This window comes from Pseudopodoces humilis, chromosome 3 (genome assembly GCF_049639895.1).
Source record: "Pseudopodoces humilis isolate 2021_Gansu_Grassland_sample_001 chromosome 3, ASM4963989v1, whole genome shotgun sequence".
Lineage (NCBI taxonomy): Eukaryota > Metazoa > Chordata > Aves > Passeriformes > Paridae > Pseudopodoces > Pseudopodoces humilis.
In genome coordinates this window covers 73,112,126-73,134,056 of record NC_142202.1, presented here as the reverse complement: position 1 = coordinate 73,134,056, position 21,931 = coordinate 73,112,126, and the positions used below count along the sequence as shown (strand labels likewise).

The 21,931-nt window shown below is 35.5% G+C and overlaps 1 protein-coding gene across 3 annotated transcripts in view; it reads right to left on the bottom strand.

Annotated features, from left to right (window-relative positions):
* The window catches only part of ASCC3 (activating signal cointegrator 1 complex subunit 3), a 253,171-nt gene that overhangs the window by 208,786 nt on the left and 22,454 nt on the right, over nucleotides 1–21,931 (bottom strand). For all 3 annotated transcript variants that reach the window (XM_088053260.1, XM_088053258.1, XM_088053259.1), the window contains exons 5-7: nucleotides 4,202–4,322; nucleotides 1,235–1,442; nucleotides 362–503 (exon numbers count right to left, since the gene is read on the bottom strand). In XM_088053260.1, coding sequence (XP_087909386.1) covers nucleotides 362–503; nucleotides 1,235–1,442; nucleotides 4,202–4,322 — 471 coding nt within the window. The remainder of the gene's footprint in view (nucleotides 1–361; nucleotides 504–1,234; nucleotides 1,443–4,201; nucleotides 4,323–21,931) is intronic.

Sequence of the window (21,931 nt, the reverse complement as noted above, 5' to 3'; positions counted from 1 at the left end):
TAGTCCCAAAACCCCAAAAAAGATAACTCTGTTTTATTAAATTTCAGAATCCATTAGGTCTAGAATTTCATAAAGCATTTATTTTGTTAAAGTCAATTCAAAGGTATCCAAAAGACAGAAAAATAGTATCTTAAGAATTTAAATAAGCCTAGAAATAAAAGCAAATATATTAGTTGTAAATGAGATTATTTCTTCCAGAGCCAAAATAAAAATAGAATATATCAAAATGTTTAAAACCCTCTGCAAAGAAGTACTGCTTCATACATTGGGTTCTGAGAAGGAGGAGACTAAGGAAACAAAGGGAGCCTTGCCACACATTGGAAAAGATGTACTGTTCAAGAAGGGTCATACACCAACATACCTTTGCACCCCCAATGAATGCTGATGTTTTCATAGCTTCAGCTCGGGAATCATAGACATGTGGGTAATGAATTTTTTCGATGCTCATCTCTCTCTGTCTACCTAGGACTGGCATACTTCGAGCATTTAGAAGCGCTAGTTCTCTGTGAGCAGAAAAACACCTGCAGTAATTCTGCCCATTTCAGGCTGTCATCACAAAAACTGAGCATGGTATATAACAGTCAGAGCAAGAGTTGAGGAAATTAAAGAAAATAATTTCACAGTGTTATTCTCGGGCACTAGTTATACCAAAACCTTAAAACACATGGTTTAGGTAAAATTCAGAAGCACAATCCATTAAGTGTGAGGCTTTCCTAAAAGCAGTTTTGACTCTTTTTAAGCAACACAGCAACATGATTTCACAGTTAAGATACCAGTCTCACTATATTTTTCTCAATACAAAATACAACAGCTTATTTGCTCCTTATCCTCTCCCTCCTCTATTCCTCCCACTACCTTCTAGCTGACAACTTGGAAAATAGTACCCATTAATCTTGAGAGAGAAAAAGAAAGATAGTTCTGATAGATTTAATACAGACTTCATAAATCCTAAGCAAGTAGTGTGCATACAGGAACTAAGAAAGATAGCCTACCCCACTAATCTGCAATTCCAGCCCACATAGATGAGATCAAGAAGATTCTCATTAAGCAAATCACTGCTTTCTCTCCTGAAAATTAGGTTTTCATATTAAAAAAAATTCTACGCTTGTAATGAAACGTGACGTGAAATCAGAATCACCTAATCACCAAAGCAAACTAAAAGAAAATAAACTGTTAGGATATGTTGAAGTAGCAATTACAACAGAAGCATTTCTCAACTTTTGGGATTTATTACCTTTGCATCCGCAGCTCTTTGGGATCAAAGCACATTTGTCCTTCTCCAGAAACTTCTCCATCTTCCCCAGCTTGTTTTTCTTTTCTGGCATTTCGTTTTTCTTCCCGACGATATTGTTTCATTAACAACTTTTCTTGTTCAGACTGAATTGTGACTTGGCAACCATAATTTGGTTTAGCATTTTCTCCTATGAACTTCTTGCACTGTTCTGCAATATGATAACAGGCATGCATCTCCATAAATACTGGTTTCCATCTTTTTTCCCCAGTTTCATTCTAACGGCTTGGGGTTTTGATATTTGGTTTCATCCTTGTTTTGAGGCGCTTGTGTGTGCAGTTGTGAGTGTATTGTGTATTTAAAAATAGTTGAGCTTTATGTAGACTGTGCAGCAGTTGGCCTCAAGACATATAAAAGTACCACCACATCATGTTCCAAAGACAGGACATTTAAAAAACAATTTGGGGATGGACTAGAAGCAAAGGAAGGATATTTTTTGTTTTCTGTATTTATAATAACTTAATCTACAGGTGAAATGCCACTTTGCCTCTTATCACCGCTCTTATGTGCACAGATAAACAGGATGGCGTGACAACAGATTAAACAGGGCGATTTTTTTTTTTAAAGTCTCTTCACATAAAAATTAGTGTATATATATACTAGATAACATGATTGTATTGAAAGCATACTCACAATGCAATTTGACTGACCAAATGAGAAAATCTATCCTACTCTATACAATCACAAGGACTTCTTCCTTTTACATAGATAAGCAGCAGGATTATCAAGAAGAATCAGAACCACAGAAAAATTACAGTAAACAGTAAATCTGGGGGAGTAGGGAACCCAAAAAAGCTCAGTTACTTTACCTTTCTAAGATCAGTACTGACCAAAACTGAAGACACAAGCAAATCTTTTATATACAATAGGCTGAGAGAGATTTGTTTTGTTTTCATTTTAACAATATTGGTGGTTTTAAATGTCATTTTTCAAAATTCTGCGAACAGATTACTAGTTTATATAGGTTTGGCTGAATATTAAATACTTAACTCAGTTATGTTTCATATGTACTTCTGCAGCCAACCTCTGAAGTGAAAAACTTGAAAACCTTTTTTCATCGAAAAAACCCACTTGACTGACATTTTGAACAATTTGTGCTGCTTAGTTTTCACCTACAGCAACAGTGAAACTCCTACATCTCACAGCATGCATACTGGATAAGGCAACAATAACTTGTTAAAGAGCATTGAAAAAATTCTAATAAACTGTCAAAATGTCCACATGATTACCATCATGTCTGCAGCTTTAACTCTCTCTCTCGTATTAAAAGGGGACAACAATGGATACTATTTCCTGACCAAATTTAATTCAAACTGAACACACCAGGGCAAAGAAATGTTATGTGATTTGTCTGATAACCACAAAAATCACCTTTACTTCCACAGAAGTAAATTACATAAGAAATAGTCAAATAACACAGCATGGTACAAAAATGTACAGTTTCTTGACTTGTGCTAATTTTTTAGAGGCATAAATTACTCTAAGTTCACTAAACTTCTGCAGACAGAAATGAGTCCCTTCTCCAAGTGAAATTTTGGGAAGATAATTAGAAATAATTAGAAATACCATTTTGATAAATTTTAAAAGAAAAAAACCTTTTATTTAAAAATTAGAAGACTGAACTCAGGGGCAAGAGCATCTTCAGTCTCAGAGAAGATACCCTGAATATCTATATTATCGCAGTTAAAGAAGGATTCTCTCATCAGTGAAAAAAAGCTTAGAATCAGTTATGCTTTTCTATTATCTGAAAAACATAACATTGAGAAAATTCTTCCTACACATTCTAACAGAAATTACTGTGATAGATTTTACTGATGGCATAATGAAGAATAATTTCATAAAAGCTTCCAAAATACTAATTCTGCTAAGTGAGAAGAAAATACTCCTGTAACTAACTGTACATAGGAGAAAAAATATATTAATTCCATTTCTACAGAATGCATTTTAATTTTTTTATTTGAGTACCTAAGAAGGGAACAGTATCAGGACAGAAAGCCATCTTATATAGCAAGATATTCACCTTTGAAATCATGAACAGGTAAAACAGTTGGTCTGGTGAGTTTAGACTAACCATTAGCACAGCAAGAGAGGAACTTCTAAACACTTGCTTATGTAACATTTCATTGAAGACAAACACTAAAAAGGGGTCATTTGCATTTTAAAATTATTGTGGAGATACGTAAGTCCACCAGTACTGGCTCTACTCCCATTTTTCTAGCTCCATATGCTGTGAACATGCAATGGGTTGCATGATGCTATGTCCATGTAAGATTTATCCCAAGTCACAACCCATATGCTATCAGATTTATTTTTGTCAGAGAAGAAAGTAATAAGGCTTATTTTAAAACAACAATCTGTAAAACTTATTTTAAAATAATTACTCGGTGCAGACAAATTAACTTATAAAAGCAAAAATGACAGTACAAAACCTGAATCCCATTTTTCCCCTCTCTCAGTTATTCATTTCCCCTCTCGCAATTATTCAAGCTTAAGCTTGAGTTTATTATTTTCAGAAGTGGTTGTTACTGTGCTTTTCTTCCCCAAGGCCTACACTAGATGATAGTACAAAGTAGAGAGGAAGCAGGAAAGCAAATGAGGAATAATAGAAGATACGATTATTTCTAGAGTAATCCATTAAAACAGGAAAAGGGCAACTGTCAATACATTCAAAATTTGCACATGTCCATAGGCAGTTGAAAACAAAATAAATATATGCAATCTGTATTTATTTCTTCTGTATAATCAGACTTTGTCTGTTTAATCCCAGAAATGCATTCCCCCATTGCCTCCTGGGATTTTTTTTGCTTGTTTTTTAATTACACATGGCCAGTACTACTGTTGGAAATAAAACAGAACAGTTAGAAAACTACTTTTTGTCTGATTTGGAACAAAAATTTTGTAGTCACTTACCTTGGAGAGCCTGGAACCTGTTGTCATTTGGACAAGTCAAAGATCTTTCCAGAATCAGAGATCTGTTCTGTAGGAGTTTCTCTATGAGTTCAAAACCTTCAGGGCCTAGCAGTTCAAATAACTACAAAGAAAATAAAGTCATAAGTCATATCCAAATGTACAAAAGTTCATAAATAGGACTGTAGTATTTCAATCCTTGGCAACATCATATCTGTTGATAATATCTAACAAATTAATGAATTTCAAGTCCCAGTAATTCAACCCAAATGGTATAATTTCTAAGGTTCTCTATTAAAAAAAGGGAGAATTACAGAAATTTTTCAACTGCAAATATTTTAAAATCTGTGAATTTTGTCTATTAAATAAAACTCACTTTCTCTTGGGAATTCTTGTATAAAAGTTAACTCTTCTCAAGACTAAACTTTACATGTCTTTAAAGTTATCTACATATGCTGTAAATTTACTTCTCCAGAATCTGTGCAGATGAATCAAGAGAACAAATGCTTTCTCATGAAAGGAAAGTTATTAGGAAGTTATTCCCTTTATATATTATATATATATATATATATATATATATATTATATGTATATATTCCCTTTATAGCCAACAGGACGTTTAGCCTACTGCATTTTCTCAATCTCATCCTACAAAAAAATAAATATCATAGATGTGGAGTACAGCAGGAATATGAAGAAACAGTTAAGATGACACTAGTGCTGACCACAGTCTATAGTACTTGCACATATAATCCTGTGTGTAATTCAAACACATAATGTAAGGGATATACACCAGAAGAGAATTCTCTACCACTAAGTGATATTTTGGCTGAATGATTTTCTTACTCAAATGATTCTCTTGTAGCAGGTTAGAAAAACATAGCTCCCTATTTAAAGTTCCATTTTCCACATAATACTGGGTTTTAATGGGAAAAAAACCCACCCAAAACATTAAAAGCACTTTCATCTCTATCTTATCTATAATTATTTTGTCAAAAATCAAAGCACTACAGTAAGCAACAAGTTACTCAAAACCCATTCTTGATTTTTAATACTGCTCAAAACAATTTTTTCTCCAATTTTTTTTCAATTTCCAAAAAGAAAAACAGGGCAGTTTCTCCTTAGTGCTTTTTGAATTTGCTGCTAATATTATCCATATAATTTCAGGAATCTGGTGAGAATACAATGTATAAGGTACTTTGATGTGATGTTCTATGAAAGAGTAAGACTTTGGCACTGTAGGATTCAAGTATTTCTGTTCTAGCTATAAAAGGAGAGAGAGCTCTTTTCCTCTCCTGTATTTAATTTGCCAACTCCTTAACTAAGAATTTTTCTGTGGCTCTCTATGACTACTGCCCTTGGGGAACACCTTGAAATAACTTTATGTTGCCTCTTCATGTATTTGCAAAATTCTGAACAGTGCCAGTGGCATCAAATCAATGATCCCTTTTCTTTTAGGTCAATCTGTACTCTGCAATACAAGCTGTCATTTAAAAATAAGGGAGAGGGAAAAAAAGAAAAAAGCGTTACTCCAGGCCCTCAGGGGTTTCTAGGAAAACATAAGGTTTGTGCAAATTAGTACAACGATGGTGCCATTTGCAGAGACCATGAAGCTCAAAGGTATAAAGTCTTGTATTTCTTTCATTAGAGTAACCAGTGATGGCAAACTGGAGAAGTAGTCTCCAGAAAATGTAAAATTAGAAACTACAATAAATGTGGACAAATAGAAGATTTTCAAAATTAACAAACTACAAAAATATAGAACAGGGAACTGCTGGTTAGATATATCAATTCTGCTGTCAGTGATCTAGTGATCTCAAGTTATGATGGATTTCTCTTTATCCAGCCTTCACTAGCACTGATCATTAATTCTTCTATTTTGCATAGCTATTTACTGTCACTTTACAGCCACATTTTAACTAATTTTATCAAAAGGTATAAGATGACCTTGTTTTTACATTTCAACAAAAAAGTGGCAATTTAATGCTGGTAAATTTGAGTAGGTATTTTCCAGGTGGAAATGCTTAAGACAGGGATGGAAAAACAATCACTGAAACAACAAGAAAAGAAATGTATTTGGAATAGCTTAATTGTATAAAGAGTTGAACACAAACTTGTCTCGACTTAGCTAATGATTTGTTGACTGTACACAGGGAAATTAAATTCTTTCAGTTCAGCCAGACCTGGGCTCAAACACTTTTCTCATCAAGGCAGCAGATACAATATAAGCGCATTCAGACTCAGCATGTTGCTCCCCCCAAAACCCCCAAACTCAAGCTCACACCACCACCATCACCGTCAGAAGACAAATAACACACTAGCCCTAAAACATCCAGTGTAGATCTCTACCTCTGCACAGGACTCCAAAACAACTTTCTCAGTGGAAGTTAAGAGCAATCTACAAAAGCATCAGTCAGAAAAAATGGGAATTGGGGGGAAATAGATAACATGCTTTTTTTTTGATTGGGACAATATTTTTCCTCTCCTATATTCCCAATATATTCTGAAACAAAAACCATCTGTATCATACCATTCAGTTAGAACAGCAGAACTTCACAAAGAAGCAGCAATTTTACACAATGCATTCTACAACACAGTCAGAGATCATGGAGTAAAAAGTCCAGCTCCAGTGAGACAGTGGCTCGAGTCCACTAGGGTAGGTGCTAGCATTTCTGATTTGATATATTATTATATTTTCTGGCCTAAGACCCTGAAAGCAGGCAATGGAATCTGCTGAATACTTATAGTTGACTTTGTATTAAGTTATAATGAGATAAACTAGACAGTGGTCAACAGATGGAGAGGCTGTGTGTCAATCAGCAGTTTCTTGAATCCCAGCCAAATTACTACACTCCTTGAAGTCAGTAATAGATTGTGCCTAAAAGACAACCCTGATTGCCTTCGCTAACAAAGGTCCCACATGACTTCAGCTAGTACTCCATAACCATACAGACATAGATGAGTGATCTATACAGTCACAGTTAATTTTTTTGGAGTGGTTTTTACGTTTAATTTTATGTGTTTAATATTTGGAAGGAAGCGTATTGAGTAATCAATGTAGGAACAAAAGGACAAGATGTGTCATATCACATTAGAAAGGTGAGGCAAGGTTTCCATGCAAATGATTTCTCCTGAATATATGCTAGCTCTACAGAAAAGGCAAGGAGGCAGACAAGAGTCTTACATATAGGCAGCAGTCTATCTTCTAGAGTTACCAGAAAGGAGTTGAACTCCAGTAAGACACATGACATCGCAAAGTTTTTCAAGTAAGGCTGAGCCATAAAAAAGTACATCTTTATGTTCAAGACTGGAACAAGATTTTACTCTGAATGTTAAATAGGTACTATTCTCTTTTCAATTCTATAAAGTATAATTTACAAGGAGCTTTGGAGGTCCTCAAATACGAGGCACAGAACTGTGAGTAATATTTTGGCATCATAAACTATCTGCCATCACAAGGGCATTTTCTTGACTTCTACATCTTCCTTGAGGTGGGAAAGAACCCTATAAATCTCAGAAAATATTTTGTTTTACAAGTGCACACAAAAATAGACTATAAACAGCTGTACCTTGCTTGAGTGTCAGTGCTGTTCTACAGCAATAAATGAAACAGAAACTCAAATTCAGCCAACCAGTGGTTGTCCTCTGTACTTTTATAGCCTAACAGCAGGTCTTGGTTACAGAGTCCCACCTACTTCATCAATTAATTGCTATCCCTGCATTTTGTGGCTTGTTTGCAGATGATATTGCTTTACAAGGCACAGTTTTCAAACAGCTGTGGAAGAATAATCACCACAGCAAGATCTCAAGTTTCTTCTGTCCTAGTAGCTCTGAAGCAACTGAAATGATTGCTTCATTAAAAAAAAATTATAGGGTGAATAGAACATTTTTCTTGGGCTGCAGGCTTATTGGAAAAGCTGTATGGATGTCGTACCTAGTATACTGCTTAAAAAGATTCAGTAAGAAAAACAAGGACATTGAAGACAAAGGTTTGTTTGGGTTTTTTTAATATGAAAAATTAAACACAAACTTCATGGATATAATATATACATTGATTGCTAATTACTACTCTGCTGAAAAGTAAGAGACTGTAGAAAAATACTTGCTTTAAAATCAAATCTAAGATGTTTTCTCTTTTCATTTTTCTTACAAGTTGACTAAAATGAGGCAAGCCAGATATAGCATGATCTCTCACCATTCTAATTAATAACAGGCATTAGGTGTCTAAGAAAGCAATTCAGCTCTCAGATCTGATTTTCTTTTTTTAAAACCTGGCTTTTTTGAATAAAGCACCTATTACATTTAGTCCATCTATACAGAAATGATCTTCCAACCCTACAAACCACCCAGGAGACTTAGCAGTGTCTAAGCAAGCTTAGCTCAACTGCACTGGTCTCGCAACAGTAGAACAGCAACCAGTCACTTCAAGCCCTCTTACGACAAGTTGTTGATAACCTATGTGTATGCACAGTGCTTTTCTGACAGCTATTCCTCAACACAGAGGCTGGATGACTCTCATATTGCAATCTCACTGAGCACAGGAATCAGATAAGGCAGGACAAGAAAAAATATTCCAGGGAACAAGGAGCGCCTGGCTCTCAGGCAGCCTCCAGTGGGATCAAACACCAGCTTTTAGAGGATGAATGAAGTTACTCCTTCTTATCAGAGATGTCTTAAAGGTCTGTCTGTGAATTAGTTAGCTTGAAATTTTTGGGTTTTACTGTCAGTTGGCAATTAGAAGAAAATAATTAACTGAATAATAATTTTGAAATAGGCAGGTTTTAAAAAAGCAGCAAAATTCCAAGAATTTCCCCATTCCCCCTACAAAAACTTTGAATTTTAGTTATACAATAAAAGAAGGCTGAGTAAGGAAGCGATGGAAAAATTTTCAGATAACATTCTTTGGGAAAGACAGCTGCACAAAGATAATGAAGTTGTAACAAATTCTTACTCAACATTCAAATTTTGTTTACTTTTTGCATTACTGCATTTGCAATCTAAGAAAAACTGATGGAAATCTGGTCTTCATTATGGGACACATTTTTAGTCCAGGAGTGCAAGTACAACAAAGACATGGCCAATTACTCTTTTTAATACCATCTCTCCTCAGCATATTGGGACTATACTCTATTTTTATGTATTTCTGTATCCACAGATGACTACACAATTTTATTCCAGCTAGCATTTTCACTAGTAAAAACATATGAATCACGGCAAGGAAAACTTAAAAAATAGTATTAAAACATGAAAAAAAAGTCTTAGAAGTCTCAGCCTACAGGTATACAAAGCTTCTTTGAAATCAAATTGAGATCTATAGTTAAAACATTGAAACTGATCAGTTACAGGAAGAAAAAAGTGTTTTTCTTACAAGGCTTAAAATCCAGACTATCAGATTGAAAGTTATGTAAATATTGCTTAATAGGCCTAAACCTATTTATTTGACTATCAGTTTTGATTACATATAATTCTTTACAATTTGTCTTATAATAAAAAATAGCACAATCTGTCACAGTATAATTTGAATTTGATGAAAATCCTCCTCCAGCTCCTGCAAATCCATACTAAAACTGCCTACCATATCTGAAAAAGAGACAAACACAAAAACCACAAATCTTAGCAAATATTCTCGATATTTTTATGTGAAAATAAGTAGACAGGAGAGTTCATCACCACCATCATCAGTGTTTTAACAGCAACTAATTAGAAACTTAGACAGATGAACTTAATTTGAAAATTTCAAATACATAGCTGCAAGGCAACCTCCACCAGCTTATTTAGCCTGAAGACTTTGCCAATTAGAAATAATGTCAAACAGCAGCTACAAACAGCAGACTACTGACTTGCCTTATGAAAAGGAAGCCCTGAAGACAAATTAAAATGTAGAAAACCTCACTGTTATATGATTCCTTAAACTAGTGTTTATCATCAGAAGTATTCTGGGATAAGCTGTTAATGATTTTTGACACAAAAAGAAAGTCCTGAAACTAGATAATGACTGCATTTGCAACTTTTCTTACCCGTAGATACAAGGGCAAGGAATTCTGACATTACCCAGCAGAAAACATATATTTATGGAAGTGATTTCTGTATCAGAATCAATTTGATTTTTTTTTTTAGGGATGAGGATTTAAGAAACTTCTAAAATGGCAGTGGTTAGCACAGAATTCTGTTCTGCAAAAGGCAAAAACCTGCAGGTTATCCCAAGGGACAGCAATTCCCAAACCTGCCCATTTCAGGAGGAAGACTTGGCTACACCAATGTGTACTGACAGAGTAAAACAAAATACCAGCAAGCCAAGGAGTTGGTTTATGTTGCTTAAGAGAGGTGAATGAAGAGTAGCAAGGAACCCTAATACTGGAAGCTAGTTTTGTCCCAATTAGGATAGTCAAGTCAGAATTTTAATATCCTCCGCTGGACCCAGCAGGGTTAGCCAGGGAAATGGGCTATGACCATCAACCCTAGGCTGTGAACTTCAGCACCTTGGGCAGATATACACAGGAGTGGGTGAGAAGAAAACAAGGCAAGCTTTGGCCTAAACCAGCATTTTATATTGTTTTAGGAGTGTGCAGAAAAAAACAACATACAAACATTTCAGAAGATGGAAGATTATTTTAAAGCCTAGCCTCCCAAGGACACCAGGGCTACCACATCACTGTGTGTTTTAGCAGTGTGTGAACTAACAAGTGTTAAGCCTCCTCGGTAACTTCCACTTTTGACAGAGACAGAAGTGTTCAGGGCCAGTAGCGGAGGCAGATTTGAATGACTGCTCTTTGTGCCTCCTGCCCTTCTTCCCAGGGAGGCTGCAGCAGGAGCACGGTGGCCCTGGCATGCACCAGTGAGCACCAGTGAGCACCAGCACAGCACCAGCACAAACTCTCCGCCAGCAAAGCTGCAGCGCTCATGTAACAGAAACCAGCCCTGCAGGAAACCTGGCCCTGCCGCTTCCACAGATCAAGCAGCTGTGTGCTAGGGATTTCTTTGTGGGCTTTTCCCCTCCCCACCTTCCATAAAATTATTTGGGGGAAAGTGATTTTGTGCCTAGTTAATAAGAGAGACTTAATTTCAGGTGCCATCTGACTGCATTTCTTGCAGAACTCATATTTCCTTATGTCTCCATGTGGATGTGAGAAGAACTCAGCATCAAAGAAAATAGAAAAGTTCCATCAGCTACAGACCGGCTTTCTCTAAAAAAAGATTTCCGTAAGTTTAATAGTATATTGAAACTGATTCAAAAGGTATCATTAATAGATCAAGTCTCATGCTGGCTCAAAGATAAAACATGCTTTCTCTACAAAACTGAAGTAAAGAGTTGACAGGAAAGAGGAAAAGTTATTGACAGGAAGGACAGTGAACAGCTCTCAGCACCAGGATTAAGCCTACCATTTCTTGGCTCTCTCTGTGGCTCTTTCATCATTTCTTAAGTTCCATCCCTAAAAAACAGCACTCAGATGCCATTCAATTGGGTTTTTTATGAAGGGAGACAGCATGGTTCTGTTCTCATAAAAAGAAAAAGTTTCCTATCGTCTGTGGGGTTTCAACAGTCCTTGGACAACAACAAAGCTGTGTACTTCTGGATTTAAAAAAAGAAGCCCACAACTGAAAAAGGGGAAAAATGTATCCAAAATAAGGATTATTTTCTCTACATGAAAGGGGAGCAGATAAGCTCTATGGTCAAGAATAATGAGACCCAAGCTTTCTATTGTCTGAATATAAAACTCTTGGTAATTTTAATAAAATTACAAAGAAAATATGAGCTTGAAAAGCCAGTCTCATGCCAAGTTAGAAGCTTTGATGATAAGATAAAGATAAAACACCACAGGGGTGATCCACATAGGCCTGTATTTTCCCTAAATGGATACTGCTTTTATGAACGAGGCAGTGGGGAATAAGCTTTGTGATATGTTAATTTGTTAGGGCTAAAAAGTCATTATACTGAACAAAGGGAAGTGCCACTTTGACACTTAAAACCAAACATGTTTTATGAGACAAGTTGCTTTGACATCAAAATAACATATGTTGTGCGAGGGTAGACACACACAAAACTAAAAGCTAATGTCATAATTTCATGGTACATTAAGAAAAATGAAGATTAAGGTACATCAATATATTATCATATGCGAAGTTTTCATGTGGTGTTACATATACATAGCAATGAACATTTAAATTAGCTGGTTTTAAGTCAAAATGAATGTTAAACTGTAGCTTTCGTAAATGTTCTCTCAAAGAAGCCTCACAGCAAGAGCTATTCCACTTTCTTATTGATTTTAACTAAGAAATAATTACAATAACAGCTGGAGTTTTCTACTATGTATCAATTTCTATAGTAAACTTGTGTGTGAGTAGATATTAAGAGACAAACCTAACAAATTAGTAAACAGTTACATGAAAGGAATACAACTGCATCTGAAATTTAGTCTGACCTCGGGAATGTTCCTTGGGAAAAAAATCTAAATTGTCCAAAGACAAAAGCGATGCCACATTGCTTTCAGAGAGGTTTGGAGATGAAATTCTGGATGAACAGGAAGAACAGACAAATAATGACAGAATAGAAAGTATTAAAAATTACCATTAAAAAAATTGCCTTAGCTATGAGCACTTCCTTTTCTTCATTGTTTCAGATACTTAAAAAAACTACTGCATATTGCTCTTACATGTTTTCTCATAAGTCTCTTATCTCTGATACCTAAGCTAGTGATTCATAACTATTTGTAAACATTCAGACAAAGATCCTAGATAAGTGTCCAAAACTTACAGCTAACTTTATAATCATGGGTAGATTAGTAACAACCACAATAAGGGCTGGATGAAGAGTTCTTCTCCAGGAGTAAATGATGAACTTTTCTGGAAATCAGATAAGTACTTCCCTTTGTTTCAAAAATAAGCCATTTCTAACTTTCGAAGTGCCTTACATGATTTCTCAGATAACATTTTAACTATTACTTCAAACTTCGTTCAATACTGCAAAAAAAAAGGGACCCAGTCAACAGTGGTTCAATAATAATGAAAAAATAGGATAAGCATGTAACAGATACAGGGACATGTCAATACAACTTGTGAAAATTTCCATTACTAAAGAGCACTCGTAGTCTAGCCATGGCCTATGTAAAACTGGCAATCAAATATTTATTGAAAAAGTACTAATCAACTTCTGATTCTCAGTGGCTGTTTGAAATCCTTACAGGCAAGTGGAGCAATTAGGTATCTTACAGCATCCTGAAGGATATCTCATAAGGAGTAGAGAATTGCTCTGTGTGTAACAATTCTGAGAGTTGATTCTCATGCACATTTTTTTGGTTACTGCAAAAGTTGTGCTGGAACTGGAAACAAACTTCCCTGGAATATGAAAGTTAACTAAAACTCTTGGTGAGATTGTTCCTTGGTAAGATGAACAGTCAATACTCATGAAACATTTGTTTTATGCTGCCACTCTATTGCTCCCTCCCTTCTTCTGAGTGCCTTTTCCTGCAAGCCACAGTCCACTGATGCACTCCTCCCACACTAAATATGTTTGTATTACTGCTACCTCTTTGCACCAAATCAGACTGGTAATTATTTTTTTCATATTTAATTTCCTGAGTTTTCCATGTTTTATTTCTTATTCTACCCTCTATAAGATGGACCTCCTGTGAACCCTTTTCCAATTATTTCAGCACCTTCTATATACAGTAATGATGAAGTCATCTCCTGAAACTGCTCTCTATATCTGTAGCATTCTATATTAACACATCCTCCACTTAAGATCAACTAAAAAAATGTAGTTGTAATACTGAAAGTATCTGGCAGTGCTTACAGTGGAGACCTTTAAAGTCTTTACAATGTGATATAAACATAGAAATGTTGATGTCTTTAAAACATGTTCAGTCAGAATAAAATTGTGCTTCTGGGTTTTGGGGGCTTTTAATGTAAGTATCTAGACTGCTGGATGAATTTTTTTTTCAGCATCTGCATTTTTTAAGAGAATGACAATTTAAGTTGCATATCAAGCTATTCAACATTTAATTTGATTACTTAGACCAATGAGTGTCTCTAGACTCCTCATTCTAGATTTCCACTTGCAAATTCCACTCAGCTTGTTTCCAGAGTTTTGTTTTGGCCTCTAATGAACTTGAGTACAGAAAAGTTTAATTATGACTTCTACATGACAAAATCAAGTACCACAAATTTTTGCCATTCTTACAGGTAGCTACAACCTACAAATCCAATCTTCACAAACTGAGGTCTTCAATAAACATTGTTGAGTAATACAAGATAGTATTATAACTATCTAAACAATATGAGGCATTCATATTTTTTCATTAATTTAATATTTATTTATTTATTTCTATATTTAATACAAGTGATAGTACCATTAATGTAAGAGGCTGAAGCACAGAATGCTTTTGTTGCTTTTCTGCAGAGTTCATGCCCAGCTCCAGCACAGCATTAACATGCTAAGCTTAGAGGCCTAGAGAGTTTCTGAAACACGACAGAAATACACACGAGACATTCAGTTATGACATCAAATATCCAAGATTTTCCCTGTATTAATGCATATTTGAAAGCTGTTTCACAACATCTTTTATATTTCCATATTAAATATGATAGCTCATTTAAAAAATTGTTTATGCTCTGAACCAAAATCAAAGTTTTTTTACAAACCCTCCAAATCTATTTTGCTCTTTGAACAAAAAACTTGCCATAGGACTTTCTCTGTTCACACGGGTATTTGGTGTTTATATATATATATATAATATATATATATAAAAATATTGTTTATGTAGTTATTACTACGTCTACTTAGATCAGTTTTCCAAGACTATTTTATTAATAGTGTAAAATTCAGCAGATTAACTTCTCTTTACCGATGTATCTAGTTTAACAGTCAGTGTGCAACCAGATACCCAGTTCCTCTGTGGGAAAGTCTCATAAAAATGCTACAGAACCATAATATCTTCTACATTGGCAACATTTTCCCAAGCAACATAGAAATGCCACATGTTAGTGTGATCCTAATTTGTTCCTATTTTATTGGCTGTGAGTGTATAATACCAAATAAATATGGTTCAGAAATCACCTCTGTAAAGTAACTTAAAACATAAGCACAGACTAGGACAAGTAGTAAAAAAACAAAACCCTTCTGAAATCAAGGAAAAAATCTACAACTGATTTTAATGATGCTTGTATATTATCCAAGACGTCTTGCCTTAGTGCTTACACAAATAATTATTATTTTGAAATATATTAAATTTTCCTATTTCTTACACTTTGGCTGTCACATCAGCCATTTCACCACTGACTTCAGTTTCTGGCCAATTTAGTTTTCTCATTCCCTAACAAACTGTACTGTTTACTTGTGCTTCAGTACATAACTCTATTTATTATATTTCAGAAGGTGCTTCCCACTAAATTTTCTAAAAGTTATGTATTAACTCTACTTATATTGTCCTTAGGTTCTGTCAAATTGACATCAAAGTTGACTTTCTTTCCCTAATAGTGGCTTAATGAAAACTGTGCAGGGAAAATAGCAGCCTTGTGCTGGGGTCTTAGAGCACGTTTGGTTCTGCTTCAGTTGAGTTAGAGAAGCTGTGGCTGCGAGTCCTGTGCCTGAAGAGCAGCAGAAAAGCCAAGCTCTGGCTTTGACAGGGAACAGATAACCAACCCTCTGGGAACAATGAAGCATACACAGTTACACTGATGTGCCAAGCCAGTGACAGGTAAAACTGAGTTTCCAATATCAGAGCATTTGGAGGAGCCAAGCCTTTGTGAAGTCTGAAACTTGGCAATCTACAAAACAGCAAGAAGCTGACACTTCAGGTCCTATTTTGCTTACGAAAAGCAAAAGTAAACATCTACTTTCACACCTGCACACTGCACTTTTCCGATGGTGAAGGTCAGCTTGTAACTAGGGAAATGGCTACACAAAACATGCAAACAAGCTTGACTTGCCCTCGGAGCCAAGCAATAGCATTAGGCAAATATTGAGTCAGACCCAATTGCATTGTGCACAGACATTTTGCAATTGCATTGTGAAGCCTGTTTCTTGAAAGCACTTCTGTTGGAGTCTGCACAGCATGTCAGATGAATGATCTCAAAATTAGCACCTGAAAACAATCTTTTCTGCCAAAAAATGAAATGCTGAAGTACTTTTCACAGTCTATATATGCTATAACATGAACTGTGAAGAATTCAGAGCCCTTCATGTAAATTACATATTCAGACTGCTCAGGGAATCTCTCTCTCAATACAGACCTGAGAATTATTAAACTGAATTCAGATTTAGAAATGTAAGCTAAGTATTTCTCATGTAATCAGATTTTTGGATACTAATAGTTAGAACATACAGTTTCTATGTGCAAATATTACACTGGAAAGCAATGAGCAAGATGTAAAGAGAGAAGTGTCTGCAGAGTTTGCTACTGACAAGCCCCATAAACCACTAGCTGGAAACAAAATCTACACACACTTTCCTAGTTTTATTTTAAAACAAAATGCTTGTGATGTTGTGCAATGTTGTATAAGCTCTTGCATTCATTTACCTGAAGGAGTGAATAACTGTGTGCAGTCTGTAAGAATTAAAAAATTATTATTATTATTTTGTAGTTTGCCTTATGAGCTCAAAAATACACTCTTTCTTATTGAACTGTATTTCAATGTCATCTTGGAGTCTTTCATTTGTCTGAGCTTACACACAGGAAAAAAATTTAAATGTTCACATAAATAATGCCAGGCTTTTAAAGGGTACTAGAAATTTAGTCACATGAATTAAGAATTTATGTAATTTTCTCTTATAAGAATAATGACCATTACAGGCTCCTATTTAATGCAAGATACTAAAAGAGTGATTTTTCTGGACAACAAATGTCTGTTATTTAGATAGATACTTAATTTAGGAGACCAAATTAACACATCTGAAATTGAGGTCACTTTAAAACCTAATTGAGATTACTTGCAATACAAGGACTATTTATTTCCTGTATACCACAATTCATTAATTAAGTTACACATAAGGTTAAAATGTAAGTACTTAAACAGGTTAACTCCACTTGCTTATTATGAGTTTCTACTAATAACACACTTGTTACAAAACAAGAAGTTTTTAATTTAAACAAACCCAAACATATTCAGGTAAGGGATTAATTTTTTGGTAAGAAATTCATCAGGGAAAATGACTTAAATTAATATGGAATTAGGTATAAATATAACATACTTTTAGGTATAAATACAACATAATTTTCTCCAATTACCTCTATTTTATATATTTGAAATGACAGAATCACAGAATGGCTGAGGTTAGAAGAAATCTCTGGAAAAGATCTAGTCTCCTGAGTTGGAAATTCCACAACCTCTTGAGCAAACTGCTCCTGTGTCTGACCTTCCTTGCAGTGACAAAAAGGTTCACGTTTACATGGAATATCCTGTAATGCAATTTACAATTTATACTGTACAAGTTTACGATTTTCTACTGTCTCTAATCCTGCCACTGGGTATCACCAAGAGAAGTCTGGCTCCATTTTCACCATGCCCTCACCATCAGGTCTGATCAGATCCTCAAGACTTCCCTTCTCCAGGTTGAGCAACCCCAGCATCCTCAGTCTCTTCCTATATGTCAGATCCAGTCCCTTCATCATCCCAGTGGCCCTTTGCTGGCCTCAGTCCAGCATGTCCCCACTGGATGCCACTCTACACCTTTCAGATTTTATTTGTTCATCTTACTGCTCAAAGCCATGCCTGAGTGTTATGTTAATTAAGAAAATCTAATACTTAAGTATTAACTACAGACAGTTTTCATAGCTTTTGCTTTGTGTTTGTTCTCCTTTTTATAAGCAAACTGAACCAAGTATACCTCTGAATAAAACACGATTAATAATAGAGTGAGAAGATATGGGAATCTGTATATTCTTCAGGTTAAGAAACAAGTACTGATCAAAGTCAGACTAGACACACATTTTGTCATGATCAGACTACTATGTGAAATGAAATATCAACACTTTTTTAATTAAAACTTTTTCACATTCAGGGTGTGTATGTGTATTGTTCAAATAAGAGGGAACAGCATCAGATAAAGTAAGTGATGGCAATCTAAGAACTGTGGGGCTCTTTGAAAGACAATCATGGTAGGGGAAGGTGGTATTTACCCAGCTTTACAACATACAATTTTCCTTGCAAGCACTGTGAAACGTCACGTGGAGTTTTCCCTGCAAAACATACAGCAAACATTATGCAGGAAAACTTAAGGGGTCTTTATCAACCCACCAGCTTTTTGGAGTGACATACTCAATACTTAAAGATAAAAAGCTTTCTGGAAATAAAAGGTCAGCTGTACCTGAGGGGCCATAAAAATATTATCCACTGTCTGTCAAGCTCTTTAGGTGCCATTCTGATCATAATTAACAACACTGACCAGTTGATCGTGACTGATGTGCCCTATGACTTGCAAGCTGCAGTGGAAGGCTGCTACTCCTATTGCCAAATCTTACCATTATGTTTTGGTTTAGACTTCAATTTCTGAAAACAAAATATCATTGCTGCAGGCTGAGGGATACACAGTTTAAGAAATGCAACTTAGTTTTCAAGTATCCAGAAAACATGTTGATATGCAATTATTAAGGTCAACAAGGGTAAGTATAGCCCAGGAGTGCAGCACAGGCTGGGATCTAGCCAGCTCTGGGGAGCAAACCTGTAGAAGTGGAGCTGGGGGTCCTGGTGAACAACAAACTCATGAACACATGAGTGAACATTGTGCTGCTGTGGCAAAGAAGCCAATGGGATGATGGGTGGCATCACAAGGGCATTACCAGCACAGAAAATGAAGTCAATTTCCCAATCTACTCAATGCTTGCCAGGCCACACCTACAATACTGTGTTCGGATATGGTCCCTTCTACATTAAAAAGACGTGGGCAGGCTGGAGAGGGTCAGGAGAAAGGCCACAAAGATGATCCAAAGACTGGGAAGCCTGCCATGTGAGGAAAGGCTGAGAGAACTTGTTTGTACAGCCCCGAGAAATGAAGGTTTATTGGAGACCTCATCACCATGTTCTAGCATTTAAAGTATACCTTGCACAGAAGATGCAAGAAGATCCCTATTGAGAAGGATTTCCTTGGAAAGGACAGGGCAATAGGTACAAGTTAATGCTGGAAAGATTCTTAGTGGACACAAGTGGAAGATTTTGCACAATGAGAAAAATCACTCATTGGCGTACTCTTTCCAGAAATGTAGTAGATTTACCAGCATTGGGCACTTAAGATTCAGGTGGGCAGGGTGCTGAGCCATCTTGTCTAGTCCACATCTTTGCCATGAACCATTGGAACAAATGATCCTTGAGGTCCCTTCCAATGTAGTGTTCTATGATTCTATTAATTGGCTCATGTCCCTACATCAGGAAATAATTTCAGTGTATTTTTCACTAATTTCAAATTTTCCTTTGCAAGTGTTCATGCATGTTTTTCACTTTGAGTTCCATGGACCAGCTGACTTGACTATCTAGGTCCCTTACTGCAGTACAAATTTCCCTTTTGAAAGGAAAATTTTGACTCTTCAAAGTTACTAATAATATTTTAATTCAGTTAAATTTTAAAATTAAAATTAAACTTTTTCTACTGTTAGAATATTATTTTGGATATAAGGATAAAGTGTTTAAAGTGAATAGAGCATGGATATAAAAATGATCACACTGAAGCTAGGAACCAAATTCAGAGTTCACTTTTAAAACAGCTTGAGTGCAATGTAATCTTTCATAAATCTCCAGAAACTGATATGAAATCGAAGGCCAGGGATCATGCATCTACAAGGACAATAACAGTGTATAAGAAAATACAAATATTATTTGAGGTAAGTTAAAGAGATATATTTGGGAAAGAATCAAAAAACGACATTCAGGTAACTGGCAAATGGCATAAACATAGCATGGGCACACTCGTAATGCATCATTTAGTCTAACACTTCATTACAGAAAATGAATAAATAGCAGTTGTCTCACATCTGGATTTCATTTAAAACATTTCAATTTTCCTCATGAGGACTTGTTAAACTTGTGAAGATAAGCATGAAGATAAGCATTAATAGAAGAATTAAAAGTTGGCAAGGAACTGCTGAAGGGTAAATGAAAGGGAAGGCAGTGTTTAAAAGGCATAGCATCATCTGAAAAGGAAGTTATGAGCACAGTTCTTTGGTGCTCATTTTTAAAACTACTTTGGTAAAAAAAAAAAAAAAAAGACAATTGTATCACAGCATAGGAAGACTGATCACAAAACCAGCCCTGAATAAAGCTAAAAAACAGAAAACAAGGGTTCTTTTTAAATATGCAGGCAAACAAGACTCTGGAGCAGCCTTCAGGGGAGAAGTTGGGACAAATTTTCCCACATTCTTTTGTTAATGAGTCTTCCTCAGTTGAGGATAGTGCATCACTGAGAGAAAAGATGCCTTGTAGATTCTGTGACAGTTTAAACAGATTTTGCTTTCCTTTACTCTCTTGTACTTTTGCAAAAAGGCTGGTGGCAGACACAGAGGAGCTTCCTGCCAGTTCATTGAATTGACAAATTAGTTAAACTCCCCTTGTTCTTGATCCCATGAGCATCTACAGGTTCAACCAACAAAGCATATTGGCAGACATTTGTGATGGGATTAAAGTAAGGCAACAGAAGAAATGCAGATGAACTCAAGTGGAGAAAAAAAAAATCATTATCTTGCTACCAATGACAAAGGCAGCTAAAAAAATCTTACAGGCAGAAGCCTGAGAGACAACAGGGGTCCACTTAGAAAGACTAGGGAAAACTCCAAAAATCTGTTGCTACATCAAGCATTCAGAGACACACAAACACCACACTGAAAAAAAAAAATCCTACTTAATGAAACAACAAAATAATCTATTAACTTCCATTCTGAAGTAAGTATGAAAAGAACTTGTAATAAAGCTATAATCTTTTGGCTCTAATGAAGAGCATATTACTGGATTGAACTAATAAGGAATACATACAGGAAGATGTGCTGCCCAACTCATGACCTCCTCTTTTTCATCATATAAAACCTATATTCCACAACCCAAACTTTTCTGATTTCAGGTCTACTTTGATTCGAAATTAATGTTTTTCAGCCTTGAAGGAAGGATTGAGAACCTTCAAACTCCACATTACTACCTTCTGGCCTCTTACTACAGTTTTTACTACCTGGCTATTTTTAGGTGCTTATGACAACAAGGAAGAAAACATCTCTCACATTTTCAGTAGGAGTGATGAATACTGAATTATTTTTAGGAATGAAATAAAAAACCCAATGTTTGCTTCACACCATGACAATTTGCAATGTAGCTGGATTTTATTTACTGATAGAAGCCCTGGATGCCACAGTATGTGTATATGCTAACCTTTTAATGCAGAGAGTTGGAAACAGTCACAACTATAAAGCAAACAAAAGAAGCCTTGTGCCTGGGCTTTTAAGTGGGCAATTAAGTGCATCATATATAGAGACAAGTAAATATACTTACTATTACATAATGCTCAAACTTGTAGTTTTCTTGAAACAGTTCTGCTGTTTCATGTCTTAACCTAGTGTTCTTCCAGTCATTTATACAGCATTTAAAGTGATTTTGTCTGGGAAACACCATTTAATCTAATTTGCTAAATGACATTAATATTTTTAATTTTATTTGGGCAAAGTTCTTGCCTTGTGTCAAGAAGAGTAAAATGCACAATTTTTCATAATGGATGCCATATAAATAAGATCTTAACACAATTCTGATTGCCTTTTCTTTTTTTCCC